This window comes from Hylaeus volcanicus, chromosome 6 (genome assembly GCF_026283585.1).
Source record: "Hylaeus volcanicus isolate JK05 chromosome 6, UHH_iyHylVolc1.0_haploid, whole genome shotgun sequence".
NCBI lineage: Eukaryota > Metazoa > Arthropoda > Insecta > Hymenoptera > Colletidae > Hylaeus > Hylaeus volcanicus.
This window is the reverse complement of record NC_071981.1, coordinates 444,215-458,601: the sequence shown is the minus strand read 5'-3', so window position 1 is coordinate 458,601 and position 14,387 is coordinate 444,215. Positions and strand designations below refer to the sequence as shown.

At 41.1% G+C, this 14,387-nt stretch overlaps 1 protein-coding gene across 10 annotated transcripts in view; it reads left to right on the top strand.

The window, feature by feature from the left end:
* Positions 1-14,387, top strand: part of LOC128877864 (forkhead box protein P1) — a 392,211-nt gene that overhangs the window by 302,001 nt on the left and 75,823 nt on the right. The window contains exon 1 of one of the 10 annotated variants that reach the window (XM_054125476.1): positions 5,563-5,788. The exons of the other annotated variants lie outside the window; for them this stretch is intronic. Within the exon in view, the coding sequence (XP_053981451.1) occupies positions 5,777-5,788 (12 nt within the window). The 5' untranslated portion in view covers positions 5,563-5,776. Of the gene's footprint in view, positions 1-5,562; positions 5,789-14,387 lie in introns of those variants that run through there. 10 annotated transcript variants of the gene reach the window in all.

Genomic DNA, 14,387 nt, shown 5'->3' with positions numbered 1-14,387 from the left:
TGAGGTTTTGGAAGAATAAAATACACGAACGCATGCGATAGCACGCAGAAAAGACACTTATAGAGAAGAGGGTGCAGCGATCGAATAGGCTAATTTCCAACAGTATTAACTAGAAATAAATTTTTCTTTATTGTAACATGACGAAGACGATATTTGCACGCGTGTAAAGACATTCTTTTTGCACTCTAGGGCAATGTTCATATAAACTTGTCCCGTTGTTAGCCCTCAGGGGCTGTAGCGGTGTTTTGGTAAGGTACAGTACGGGCTTAGCAGCCTCGAGGTACCCGAGCTAAAAGAGGGGGCCAGCGGGCCCCCACAGAGATGAGTTGTCAAGCAACGATGAAATAAGAAGTTATGCATTACAATTTTAAGTGGCCAGGCACAGATAAGAAGCGCAGAATTATAATACGATTGTGAAATGTAAACGAATCGTTAAGAAGCTCAATTAGTTCCCACACTAACATTCAGCCTCTTCGAGGCAGTCTGATAATTCCAAATAATCACTCTACCCGTGCTGGAACGTCGTCAAACTCACGTCCTATAAAAAGAGCCTACACACGTCCATAACGAGTGCATAAATATACTCTCATTGTATCATCGTGTATTTTCAAAATTTTCTCCGCCAATAACCAATCCATAACCCGCCAACCAGACGTCTTCATCTTGAACATACCTAGATAAGATCCGGAGGTGTCCGTAACCGTATCAGTAAATACAGTTACCGAACCGCGAGAGGAAGACACTCGGCCAGGACCGAATTATTTTAAGGAGGAATTTAAATATGTAAAATTCCAGGGCCGGCCGAGGGCGCAGTTAAATGTAGTGTTATAGAAATATTTGCGGGCGGGTTTTCTAACTTCCCCCGGTGTCGCCCACCCTTTTCGGCCCAACATAGTTTTATGCTCATACTTACCGTGGCCACCGCGTATATCAACGGATCGGCTCCAGAATGTTCCGAGTAGACGTCCGCTGATATCCCCGACTGGTTTATTGTTAGCGGCATCTGCTCTTGACGATTACTCGCGGAATTACACCCGAAAATTTATGGTCGCTGATTTTACGAGACGTTCCCGCGTCAAAAACTTCAATTTCGTCTGCCGGAACGTAACGGAGGACCCTCGACGCAGGCTACCGCTATTAATTAAGGCGGGCTGTCAAAGAACGAGACATCCGTGCGATCGAACGGACATCGATACCCGTACGATTACTTATTCCGACGACCTTTTGAACTTCTGACCCGCGGCTCTACTCTACTCTCGCGACTAGACGAGTAACAAAGAAATTTTGGCGAATTCGAGAGCTCCCGTGCGGTATTTGTTAGCTCATTGACCGCTAGAGAATTCGTAAGGAGGTTACGTTCTTTGGAGGTTACGAGATGCAACAGCGTCTGAAAAAGGCATCTTGATCTTTGTTTTCGTATAAAACCAGTCAAATTCTGGAGGGTAAAACTTCTTGGAGATACATGATGGGACCGATCTACTGTGCGAAGATTGAAAGATGGACAGTGGCCCTGATTGGTCACAAGACAATCTTATTTGTTATGCCATAAAAGTCTACAGTATTGTATGAATTGTACCATTCTATAGTACCATTCTATAGTATAACCAAGAAAATTATAAAGGTACCAATTAGACCGACTGGTCAACTTCTCATCTCTGCACAGTAGATTTGCCCCATTGTAAGCTTGACGTTATCGCCAGGTTTCAGATTTGACTTCAAATCGACAAGTTCCAAAAAGCCGACTCAAATGGCTTGCGAAAGACTATAGTACATTCGATTGTTACCGATCAAACCCACTAGACATTATCTCAACTCCGCATACTATATTTGCCCCATCATAAGCTTGACTTCATTTCTCAGATTTAAGCTGTACCTGAGAAGCTCCAAAAAACCGACTCCTGGCATCCAAAAGACTATACTATAATCGATTATTACCGATCAAACCCACTAGCCACCATCTCATCTCCACATACTATATTTCTCCCATCATAAACTTGACTTCATTTCTTAAACTCTACCTGAACCTAAGAACATTGAAACAAAACGATCTCAAATCATAACTCAATCAGATTCGCGATCTAACTTCTCATCTCTGCACGGTCTCTCCCGAGTCTGACGGCTGGCAGTAGATGTGGTCGGTCCGTAGCCAAACAGGAGAGTGCAGCGCGTGCACGGTCGGCAGCTCCTCTCCTTTCCGTTTCGCCCACCTGCATCGTACGGAGAATGCGTCTAGAGCTACCCCCAGCCTCCGCTGCCCCACGTACTCGCTTGAAAAGAGCCGTGCGCCGCCTCCGGCGCCCCCACCACCCAGGCCTCCCGCCTCTGATCCCTCGACGCAAAGATACGCGCATACACACAGCACACGCGCGCACGTAAACCGCGTCGGTTGTACACTCGCCTTCCACCGTCGATCTCCGTCGTTTCCCGGCGATGCCCGTTTCCTCTCTCTCTCTCTCTCTCTCTCTCTCCGTTCGTCCGACGCACGCACTCCTCCGTTACTGGCGGCGTCACATGAAAGCGGGTGCAGGGCGAGGGATTCCCCTGAAAGCTTGCAGCCACGAAGAAAGAGACGCTTCGCGGGGGAAAAAGGCAAGTGGAAAGAGAAAAAAGGCGAGATCGGGAGAGGGCGATAGGGACGAAAGCGAGAGAGGTAAGCTAGGCGAGACAACTAACGGGGGATGCAACGAGGCAACCCCGCGATCGCTGGATGGAAAGAGAAGAAAGAGAAGGGGGTGGAGGTGGAAACGAAAGCCCACATCTCCCTACGTTTCAACCCCTACTTTCCTTATCTCCCTACCGCCGATGCCTTCTCGCCCCGATACCGCCACCGACGCCGTCCTACCGGCATCCCCCCTCTCCGTATCTCGGCCTCTCTCTCTCTCTCTCTCCCCGTGTGTATGGTTAAATATTGCATTATTGTTTTAACGGCAGGGAGGAAAACAGCGTAGTCGAGCGTGCCCGCCCGCAGAGTTGCGCGCATCCGCGCCGCGTGTACACTCGCGTCCTCCCTGTACAACGCGACGCGCACGGCCTTCTTCCTCGGTGTATCGTCATCGGTCATCGATCATCGTCAGTTCCGATACACCTTGCCCGCGTGGTGCCCTACCGTCGACAGCCCCACAAGGTATCGTATCTGCCTCGATTCCTCTCGATCCTGACGCAACACGCGCCAGCCATCCCCTCCGGTACGTCCGGAACCCCTCCTACCGTTCCACCCTGCGCCGGTCGACACGAAACTGCGACCCAGTTGTGTTTCGCGTTCTGTTTAGCGAGACGCCCGAACCGGTGCAGCCTCTCCCGCGATAACGCGTCCTGCGATCCGAGATAGGCCAACATTTTACACAGGCGACTTGTAATCTTTACCTTCCTGATGTAAGAGCTTGGAGATTCCATTTTTTAGTTACTGTTGTGTTAATAACCAATTGGTTGGGGTTGTTTGGTATTTAGAATTGTTTCGGGGAGTCTTTGGTTTCGAAAAGGAAATTTATGGGGAGACGTTCAGGGAATTGGGAGTTGGAGTTTTGGGGGTTGTTTGGATTTCGAGGGAATAGTGTCTTTCCCTAGTATTATAGATATATGTAGTTTGATACAGTGGTGTGAATAATTATCGTTCGTAAATATGATTTAACTGTAGTAGATGTTTATTAGTAGATTCTACATGTATCAAGATCAATACAAATAATTTCTTTTACCTTCGAACCTGTACTTATTCACACCACTGTATACAATCATCCCCTATAAGTATTCATCCCCTTTATGCCTGTTCAAGACATTTGTCCAACTTAAGCCCTAATGTTTATACATATACTCAATCCCGTAAGTATTCGTACTTTCTACATATATTCAAGACATTTGTCTAAATTAAATGTCGAGTTTGACGTTTCCAAATAAATTTTTATTATAAATATACACATGCGTACAGCCTGTACATATTTATAAAGAAAAATTGATATGGAAACATCAAGCCTGGCATTTAATTTGGACAAATTTCTTTAATAAACCTGGAGGATCAAATACGTTTGGGACTGACGGTATATATATTTATAATGGAGCATTTATTTAGAAACATCAAACCTCTCAATCAATTCAGACAAATTTCTTCGATAAGGATACAAGTATTTACAGATAACTCTGATCGAAGAAGGAAGTAAAACCTGGACCTACACAATTTCCTGATAGGAAAAGTGCAGCTCAAGATTTCATTCCTCCTTTTCGTCACATTTTAACGATTAGCAGTCCTGTATCTCTTCGCGACTGACCGTATACAAATTTGCTAAACCTGATCAAAGAAGGAAGTAAAACCGTAACCTACCCAATTTCTCTCGAGGAAAAGTGCAGCTCAACATTTCATTCCTTTTTTTCGTCACATCTTAACGATTAGTAGATCTCTCGTGTATCTCCTTTGGGACGTCCCAAATGATAACTTCGCGATTTACCGTACACAAATTCTCTAAAACCTCAACCTATCCAATTTCACATTCTCAACTACCCATTTCGCCATTTTTACCAAGTACCAGTTGTTTGTTTCCTGTTTATATCAGGTCCATCCCGCTCCCGATGCCAATTTCGCCCGGTCTCCGTTTCGTGCCACTCCCGATACACTTCTCCCCTTTCGTTTCCTTTGTTCCCATCGGTAACCACCGCCTCGGCCCGCGCTTTCGCCTCCGTCGAGGCAGCATCGCTGGCTGCTGTGGCTGCTGCTGCTGCTGCCGGCGCTGCTGTGCGCAAGGCCATTCCAAGGCTGGCCACCCCCGCTCCGCCGCATTTCTCCCTCGATTCCGCCGCCTACGAGCGTTCTCCGGCGTCGTCACCGCCGCCTCCTCCGCCACCCCCACGCGACACCCGGCGTCTCAACAACAAGTACTCGGTACCGGGTAGCATCCGACACAACACAGCAAGTCGACCCTACCACCTCTTCTCCCGCAATTTCCCACCGACTCCCTTCTTGTTTCTGTTTCTCTTTCTCCCTTCGGCTCCGTAGCAGGCCTGCCTCGCGCGCCGAGGCAAACACGATATCGCCTACTAACCGTGCATATCCCGAGATACACCGCGCGACCCAACTCGCTGCCTCCTGACACTTCGGGGTGCACGTTTCTCCTTCCTCTCCGACGTTACGCGTGGAACCTCTGACGCCCACGCAACGGGAAGTCGAGAACCCGAGGAAGCTTGACCATCCCTGGTCAAGGCAAATAAAATCTCGTAATTTTATTTTTATCGCTTTCCTCGAGTTCTCGGCTTTTCTTGCGTTCCCATACACATGGTGAATCTCTTCTCCCTCTTTAACCTCTCCTCCCTCTCTGTCCACACACCTGCACCTCGATCCACCTAGCGTCTAGATCCCTGTCACCTTGACTTCGGAAGCCTGTCGACCCCCTTTCAACCCCTTTTTCGACCTTCAGACCCTTCGACAAGCAGCAGACGAGGTTTGTTCTCGACGAAGACAGCGAACGTCGCGAAACGTCGTGAAACGAACGCGTGGACGGTTCCCCAGCGTGCGCGTCGAGCGGGAAAAGAGTGACTTCGAGTGAAACCGGCGACGAGAGGCTCCGCGTGGCTTTCATGCCTCGCGAGTGATGTGCACGCGGGACGTCGATCGGACTGACTCGTCGACGACACTTCTTCTCGCGCTTCGGGACCTGTGAATCGTGACAGTGGCGTGTGAACCGGGAAAACGGGTACGGTGAACGTTATGGGAACTCGGCTGTGAACGACGAGGATCCTGTGAAAAGTGACTAAAACGTGCGACGAGGTGACGGAGAAGGTGACTTCCGACGATATGCGAGAAATCGTGTAAGTAATTCGATGCTCGTATGTGGTACACGTGAACGTGACACAGGGTTGATTCAAAGGATTTTTTTTAAAGGGAAGTGTCTTCTTCTGTGTCGTTCTTGTGTCCAGGGCGAATTTGTGACAGCCATGAGGTTGTAAATAAAATTGTTGGGCAAGGAGAGTGGCTGTGCGTGAATTTTTTGGAGGGAGTTCGGGAGGCTTGTGTAAATTTTTGAAGAATTTGGAAAACTTGTGGCAATCTTTTAGGGAATTTGAGGAATAGTAAATGTTGAAATATTATTATTGTGTGTGAATTTTTGGAGGGAATTTAGAAATCAGTACGAGTGTGAATATTAGAAAGAATTTAGAAAACCTGTGCCAATTGTTTAGGGAATCTAAGGGAATAGCAAAATGTAGCAATATTATTTTGTGAATGTTTTGAGGGAATTTAGAAAACAGTACGAGTGTGAATCTTCCAAGTAATTTAAAATCTTGTCGCAATTTTTTAGGGGATGTAAGGAATAGCAAAAGTACTACTATTATTTTTATGTTTGAATTTTTGGAGTGAATTTAGAAATCAGACCGAGTGTGAATCTTTTATGAAATTTCAAAAAAATATATATATATACATATCGAATTAAATAACCTCCTCCTTCTCGAAGTCAGTTACAAAATATTACGTGTAACATACTTCTGTGTGTGACTCTTCTGAGGAATTTAAAAAACAGCACGTGTAATAATTTTATTTCTTGACGTAATTTTTATGAAGAACTAGGAAACGATAGTGCAGTGATACTGTTTCTATGTGTGCATTTTTGAAGGAATTAGAAAACAATTCACATTGGCACGTCGTGTTTTTTTTGAAGTGACTCCAAACAGATTTTGAAATAGTGCAAGAAACGTGTCGTGGCTTTAATAGAGAATTGTTTATTGAAAATAGTGTAATGGAGAAAAGAGTAAACTTTGGAAATGGCTTTGACCATAAGAGACGATATGTCATTTTTATAGAAGGCACCATGGTTTTGTCTGAAATGTTAAAAGTGTATATAACAATGACATTTAAATCTCGATTAGCGAATAAAAATTAGAATTCGAATTTCGGAACATTCCATCTAAAATGACAAATTTATTTCAGTTCGATCGATTTCACGTCGTGAATTAATCATTATACAGTTTTACATCGCCACCTATAAGGAAGGTATCGCAACGAAGAAAACGTTTTTATTTGTTAACGTTTATTCGAACAAATTTTTGCCTATCGCTGCTTACGTTCGCGTCCGCCGCGTACTTGGCCGATTAAAAACACAACGTGACTCGCGAAGGTAATATTTATTAATCGTGCTTGCTTTCCGTGACGCTTTACACCGGTCGTTTCGTAAATGTTTACAATGTAACTGCCGTGTAACACGACAAATGTTTACACGGCGCGGCTGAATCGACAACAAGACGATTGTTACTTGTTTCTCGCGAGGATTTACAAGATAAATTATCGTACACGTCTAACGTACGTGAGCTTCAATTCCTGGTATTTAGGAAGGAATAATGGACGCTGTTTGAAAAATACTTTTACAATTATAAACAATTTTTACCATTTCAACGTCGTACTAAAATCTTTTGTTTGGGTCTAGTGAATTTTAAGATTTTAGTGACACGTTCGATTGTTTGCACTTTGAGAATTTTAATATATTGATAGGATCGGGAAATTTTGTATTGGTTTATTAGAACAAAAGTTTATTAGAGCAAAATATTGAATTTTAATTTTGTGGTGACACATTTGATTATTTGCAGTTTGAGAATTATGTATATTGATAGGATTAGGAATGAAGAAACTTCTCATTGGTTTATTAGAGCAAAATATTGAATTGTAGATAATAATTTGAGAATTTTAGTGCATTGATAGGATTGGGAATAAAGAAACGACTTATTGGTTTATTAGAACAAACTTTTATTAGAGCAAAATATCGAATTTTTATTTTGTGGTGACACATTTGATTATTTGCAGTTTGAGAATGCTATTACATTGATAGGATTGAGAATAAAGAAACGACTTATTGGTTTATTAGAACAAACTTTTATTAGAGCAAAATATTGAATTGTAGTTAATAATTTGTGAATATTAGTAAATTGATAGGATTGGGAATAAATAAACGTCTTCTTGGCTTATTAGAACCAAAATTTATCAGAGCAAAATATTGAATTTAAATTTTGTGGTGTCAGATTCGATTGTTTGCACTTTTAGAATTTTAGTACATTGATAGAATTGAAAATGAAGAAATTATTAGTTTATTAGAACAAAAGAGGCAGAATATTGGAAGATTCGTTAATAGATGATGTCTCAGTGAAGATATTAAAAATATTTATAGGTTTGTGGAAACAATTGTTTACCGCGGCAAACCACTAGAATGTCCATTTACCGAATCGTCCCTGGAGCTAAATTTCTAATTTCCTCCCGGGACAATTTACGAATCGAATATTCGCGACTCGATAAATATCCTCGACGAAGACGTTTATATCCTTCGGAGCTTCCTCAATTCCATCCAGCGTGTCCTGGAGACATAAAAAGTGGACGTCGTCCGAGGGACGTTTTCATAAGCCAGCGACGCCGCTCGCCTATCCACGACGCAGCGAACTTCGAACGGTATATATGTTGGCACAGCCAGCACGTCGGGTGGATGCAATTGCAAGCAATGGCCTGCAAGATGACCTGATAACAATCGCGATCGATAAGGAAAACAGCTTGCCGGACGATAAAGCGTAAACACCGCTTGTTCCGTTGACAGCTTCGTATCCGCGCCGTTCGACCGGCCTGCTCGCTATAAAACGAGATAAAACCGAACAATACTTTCGTCGACGGAACGCTCGCACTTAGGGGAAATTAATTTTTCTACCGAGGGTGCACGAGCGTGTCCGTCTTTAACTGTCGGCTCGATTGACATTTCAAAGGGTAGGGCGCCTGTATTTTATCAATTTTAATATTTTTAGGGAGCGGTGAACTCGAATGTTTTATAAATTAATTAGAAAAGTTTGTTCATTTAGTTATTTACCTTTGAATCTATACTTATTCACACCACTGTATACAATCAGTACATGAGTATTCTTCCACCTATGTTCGTGAAATTTATTTGAATTGAATTATATCCTTAATGCTTCACGTACTTTAATAAAAATATGCATTATTTGAATCGAGGAATTATTGTCATGGAGTGTCGTAATAATATAGAGTGGCAGGTATTCTACAATAATTTTGTTTAAAATATTCACCATTCGAATCAAACAATTTTGGTCGCAAAGTAGCACTATATATATGACAGTTAAATCTCGATTAGCAAATCAAAATTAGAATTCGAATATCAGAACGCTCCATTTGAAACAAATTTATTTTAGTTCGATCGATTTCATGACGTAAATTAATCGTTATACATTTTTACATTCTATATATGTTTGATGTATAATCATGAATAGGGATTATTGGATGTTATTAATACGAAGGGTTCTTCTCTGACCTTGTTTGTTAACCTTTTTAGAAGGTTATGTAATGGTGATGTAATAAAATAATTAATTTTTAAAAAGACTCTCAACTCCGTCATTTCAGAAATATTTATTGAAACGGGAGACAAGAGGTATAATGCAGGAAACGTGTAACCTAATATCAAGAATATATAAAAAAAAATAAAAACAAATGACAGATACACAGATAGAGTATCGAAAGCAAACAAGATTATCAGTTAGGCTAGCGCAATAAAATAGCCATCTGGACGGCATGTGTAAATGGGTAAACAGATCCGGGGAAAAAAGCGATAGAGTTGCATAGAATATTGACAATGTTACGTATTTCAGTAACCACGTATGAGGAAATGATTAATATGTACATAATTGTTCCTTAGTGGCATAAAGAAGAATTTATTCGATACAGAAAATACATACAGTCAGTCCTATAAATATTCGTACCCTCTGTGTTTATCGAAGAAGTTTATCTAAATTAAATAACAGGTGTCTCCAAATAAATTATTTTATTATAGCTACATGTACACACGTAAAATTTTTTTTATTCGTAACATACATATTTACATATTTATTACAGAAAATTTATTTAGTAGCATCAAACCTATTATTTAATTTAATAAAATTTCTTCGATAGACATAGAGGCTGTAAATATAATTAACTATTACGAGTTTTGTTGGCCTTAAGAAAATGCGTGTTCATCTGCATTCAGTCAAAACCAATGTCGTTTGATTCACCCTCGCAAATCCGAATCGTTCCACGACGTACGATTCGTTCGCAGCTGAATTACACGGAACGTTGAATATTCAGCGTGAAAGAATTGCGATGCACGCGATGACGCGAAATATCGTCGGCACGTGTGAAGTCGTTTGCGGAAGCCTCGTTGACGATACAGCGTTAATGAAACGCGTGTCGTACGCGCGTATCGCGTAATTGCCTCCTTTTCTGGCGATTGCATAATCAGCTGGAAACAAGAAAACGATACACGGCGTGGCTGGTGATGTTTTCGTGTAAGTTCTTGCAAATTTACTAACCGCGATAATGACGGGGTGTTATGAATACGGAATGGGAACAACGCCGCGGAAAACGTCCTTGTTCCTTTGACACCCTGCCGGACGTTCCCTTTCGCGAACGTCACTTTTTATATTATGCATCGCGGACTTCTCGCCTCGGAACGCTCGATAATTCCCAGAAGCGGGGTTAGATTGTATATAGGGACACGTGGATCGACCTGTCACCTGGTTAGCTCTGGGGTAGGTTTGACAGTTGTACTTTTTTAAAATTCTGAAGCTTGCTTTGGAAAAATCGTAATTATCGTAATTAATCATTGGAATTATTCCAATGGTGTCTTTTTTTTTAGCGAAGCTTCTGAGTCTAAGCTTTCTAATCTAAGCTTTTAAATTCAAGCTTTCAAATTCAAGCTTTTAAATCATAATTATAATAATTAATAATTGGAATAAATCCAGTTATTTTTTTTTAACGAATCTTTCAAATCTGAGCTTTCAAATCGAAGTTTTCAAATCTGAGCTTTCAAATCGAAGCTTTTAAATCATAATTGGAATAATTGCAATGGTTTTGTTTTTATTGAAGCTTTCAAATCACAAACGAGAGATTTATTCGTTTCACATATTGTTAACAATCTACACGTAGAACTATGATTTGTTGACATCTGTGAGATTATAGAGGGACCAGTATTTATGGGATCGACTGTTAATGTGGTTTTCCGAAGCAGAAACGGAAAAGTGCGTGCTTTCGAGTCGGACGCGTGGCACGCACTGAGATCGGTGAGTCCATCGTTGTGTCGGGCGTGTAGTGTATCGTCGGGGCGCCGACGCTTGTCCCCTACCCTTCAGGCCGCCCTTTCCTCCCACGGGTTCGTCCTATCCCACCCGAAACCGCGAAACCCCCGAAGCTCCGTGCTCGAAAAGCTGAAAGCTCTCCTACCTGCTCGACAGTCGCGTGGCTACCGCGCCACCATGCGCACGGAATCACTGCGATACACGAAACAATAAACGACACGCAATTACAGAAATACAAACATATACATAAATTCGTTATTCCTAGGAAAATTGTGGAATCGTGTCAAATTGGAAAGCAGACAATTTTCTGGGCATTGATGGTTGAAATGTTTCGTCAAAAATTGGTTCGATAGATTTAAGAGTACCTTGCTTGGTTATTTTAGAAAATATTATTGTGTTTAAACCTTTCTGGAGTGCGAGACCCTTTTTCAGGAATAACAAGGGTTTTGTGTGTTTTTTATTCGACTTTCTGTATGTCTCAGAAATTTACTATTAACCCTTTCAGACCTAGCATCCAAATTGAAAATTGAACATTCTTTAATTTCGATATTTCAATTTTAGGATTCGTTTTTTAAGTTCAAGTTAATCCTAAAAATTAAATTACATACCAGAAAAAAAATAACTCAAGTCTGAAAGACTTAATGTTGTTTTATAGATATTCACTCGACCTTGGATTATTTTACTACTTCTGTTGTAAACAATCTTAATTCTGTGTGAAACGACGAGTAGTATAATAATGAATGAATTTCAACTTGAAGTTAGGTCAATCATTGAACTTTTTCTAATTATTAATTTTTATAATTATGATTTAAAAGCTTAGATTTGAAAGCTTAGATGTAAAAGCTTACATTTGAAAGTTTTACATCAGTACCAGAAAAAAGAAAATAATTTAAATCCGAAAGAGTTAATCATTCACCTGACAATCTTTCTCTCCACTCAGTCCGACAGGGTGCATTTTCTCGTTAAAATCCCCCCCTTCCCGAGCCAATTACGACCACCTGAATAATATCGCGAATAAGATTCGAGGAAGTCTGTCGCGTAACAGCACCTGTAGCAGCGATGTTGCATTAAACGATAAAGGGAACGATTAATGCAAAATTCAGCCACCGAAAGACTCGCACGCTAAATGCAGATGAGAATTCAGGATTGATTTTTTAATTTCGCCCCAACCCGACAATGCATATTATTACCCGGCAGGAGTTTGATCGACAAGGATACTGCAGTTTTTGAATAATGTATCGGCCAATTAAACCGTAATCGCGCCGCGGCTGGCGATGCGAGGACCGTTTTGGGCGCTTATCGGTGATCGCGAGATGCGATCCCGCTTGTCACAGGGTATACATGTTTGCAATTAGACCGTACACACGTACGAACCGACGATTTCATCCTGGAACAAATATAGAACTCTCGTCCGCGACACGGGGAATTGAAACGCTCGGTTACCGCAACGGTTGTCTCCGTTACGTGTCTTATGAAATTATAATTCACGTGGAAGTTTAGTTTACACCGAAAGCGAACGATCAAACGCGATCGCCTTCCTTTTGGATAGCAGCGCAGTGGGACAGAATCCGTGCTCCAAATTCCGTGTGTCGATTCGGATTCGTGTTTCGTTAACCCTTTATGGGGCCCATGTAACATTCAAATCGCATGCTGATACAGTCCCCGTAAATATTCGTACCCTCTGTCTTTATTGAAATCGTTGTCTAAATTAAATTATAGGTTTGGGATTTCCAAATAAATGTTCTATTGTGAATATGGTCATATGTTCTTAATAAAAAATTTATTTAGGAACGTTAGGTCTATCATTTAATTTATGTTAGACAAATTTTTTTCAATAGATATCCAGAGTGCGAATACTTATAGAACTGACTGTATATCGATATTTCGGCTACTAATTTCAGTTTTTTTCATGAGATGATGTATACATACGTCTTGATTATAAATGTGGTAACTAATAACGATATTGATGATAATCGGCAGAGATATGAAATGTTAAAGTGAATGCCTTACAAATTATCTACAGAAAAAGGATAATTGTAAAGGGTCAAGAAAGACACCCTTTGAAACTTTTATTTGAGATTATTTTCTCTTTTGTATTCCAAGAGTGATTGGTAATAATAATCTTTTCGTTGTAATAATATATAGAGTGTCACATATTCTGATAGGTGTTTTTGGTTAAATGAGGAATTTAAACTCAAATATTTCTTTATAGTCTTTCATACTTTTTATATCAATCATTGGAGGAATTATAATTATATTTTCATATTTCACAAGATTAATTAATAACTCCAAAATAAAATTTACTAATAAAGAAAAAGTTTTAATTATTTCATTATCAACTTTGAATACAATTACAATTCTATTGAATTAAATAACCCTATCGAAGAAGAATTTTTACCAAAGACTATAAATATATACACAATTTATATACATATCCTTAAATTCTAGTACGTCCAGAAAGAACTCTGAAGAACTCCAAACCAGAAACCAATAATCCTGGAGTCCAGATACAGTCTAGGTGACCAAAAGTACCGATTCCTTCCACCCTCATCGAGGAAAGAAGGTTGTCGTTGCATTCGTTCGGAAGCGATCGATACTTTTAATTAGAAGCCTTCTCTATCCGGCCTTTTAGCGCAGCGTTAAGTTAGCTTGCTAATTTAGTACGTTTCCGGACCACTTTGTAGCGGCACTGCGCTTCTACTATTCGCCGTTTCCTTCGGCCCTTAGCCATCGTAACCCTTCTCATAAATTTCCCGCTTTCCACTGGCCAATTTATAATTACCGCTCTCATATAGCCGAAGTGTAATTTGCTTGTGTAAATTCTACACGCTTGCTCCGCGATATTTCGCCGTGGGTCGAGCGTAGCCGTGCCACAGGGAGATAACACTTTTCCGGAATTTATAATAGTTTAGCTAAATTCGCGATAGGGGGTGGCCGTTAATAGATTCCACGATCAAAAGCGTTTTCCGGGGGCGCGCGGGCCCGGGACAAAATTTACCGAAAACGTGGCCGAAACGCGTAATTACGACATTCTGGGAATAGACTCGATTATGACTGATGATGAAACTAGATTTCCAACGGGACTCGTTCGGGCTCATTTATTACCTCGCAACGGATCAAACGTCCGTTCGTTACGCGCCCTCTGGATGTGTAAATTTTATCAAAGACTACGTCGCTCACCTATGATGTGATTTATGGAATGCTGTATTCTTTTGTTTTGAGGGAGCTGTTAGCGCCGTTTAAAAATATTTTTAAAAGTATAATCTATACTATGTGTAACGTGTACTAGAACATTTATTTTTATTTTTGTTTTTACA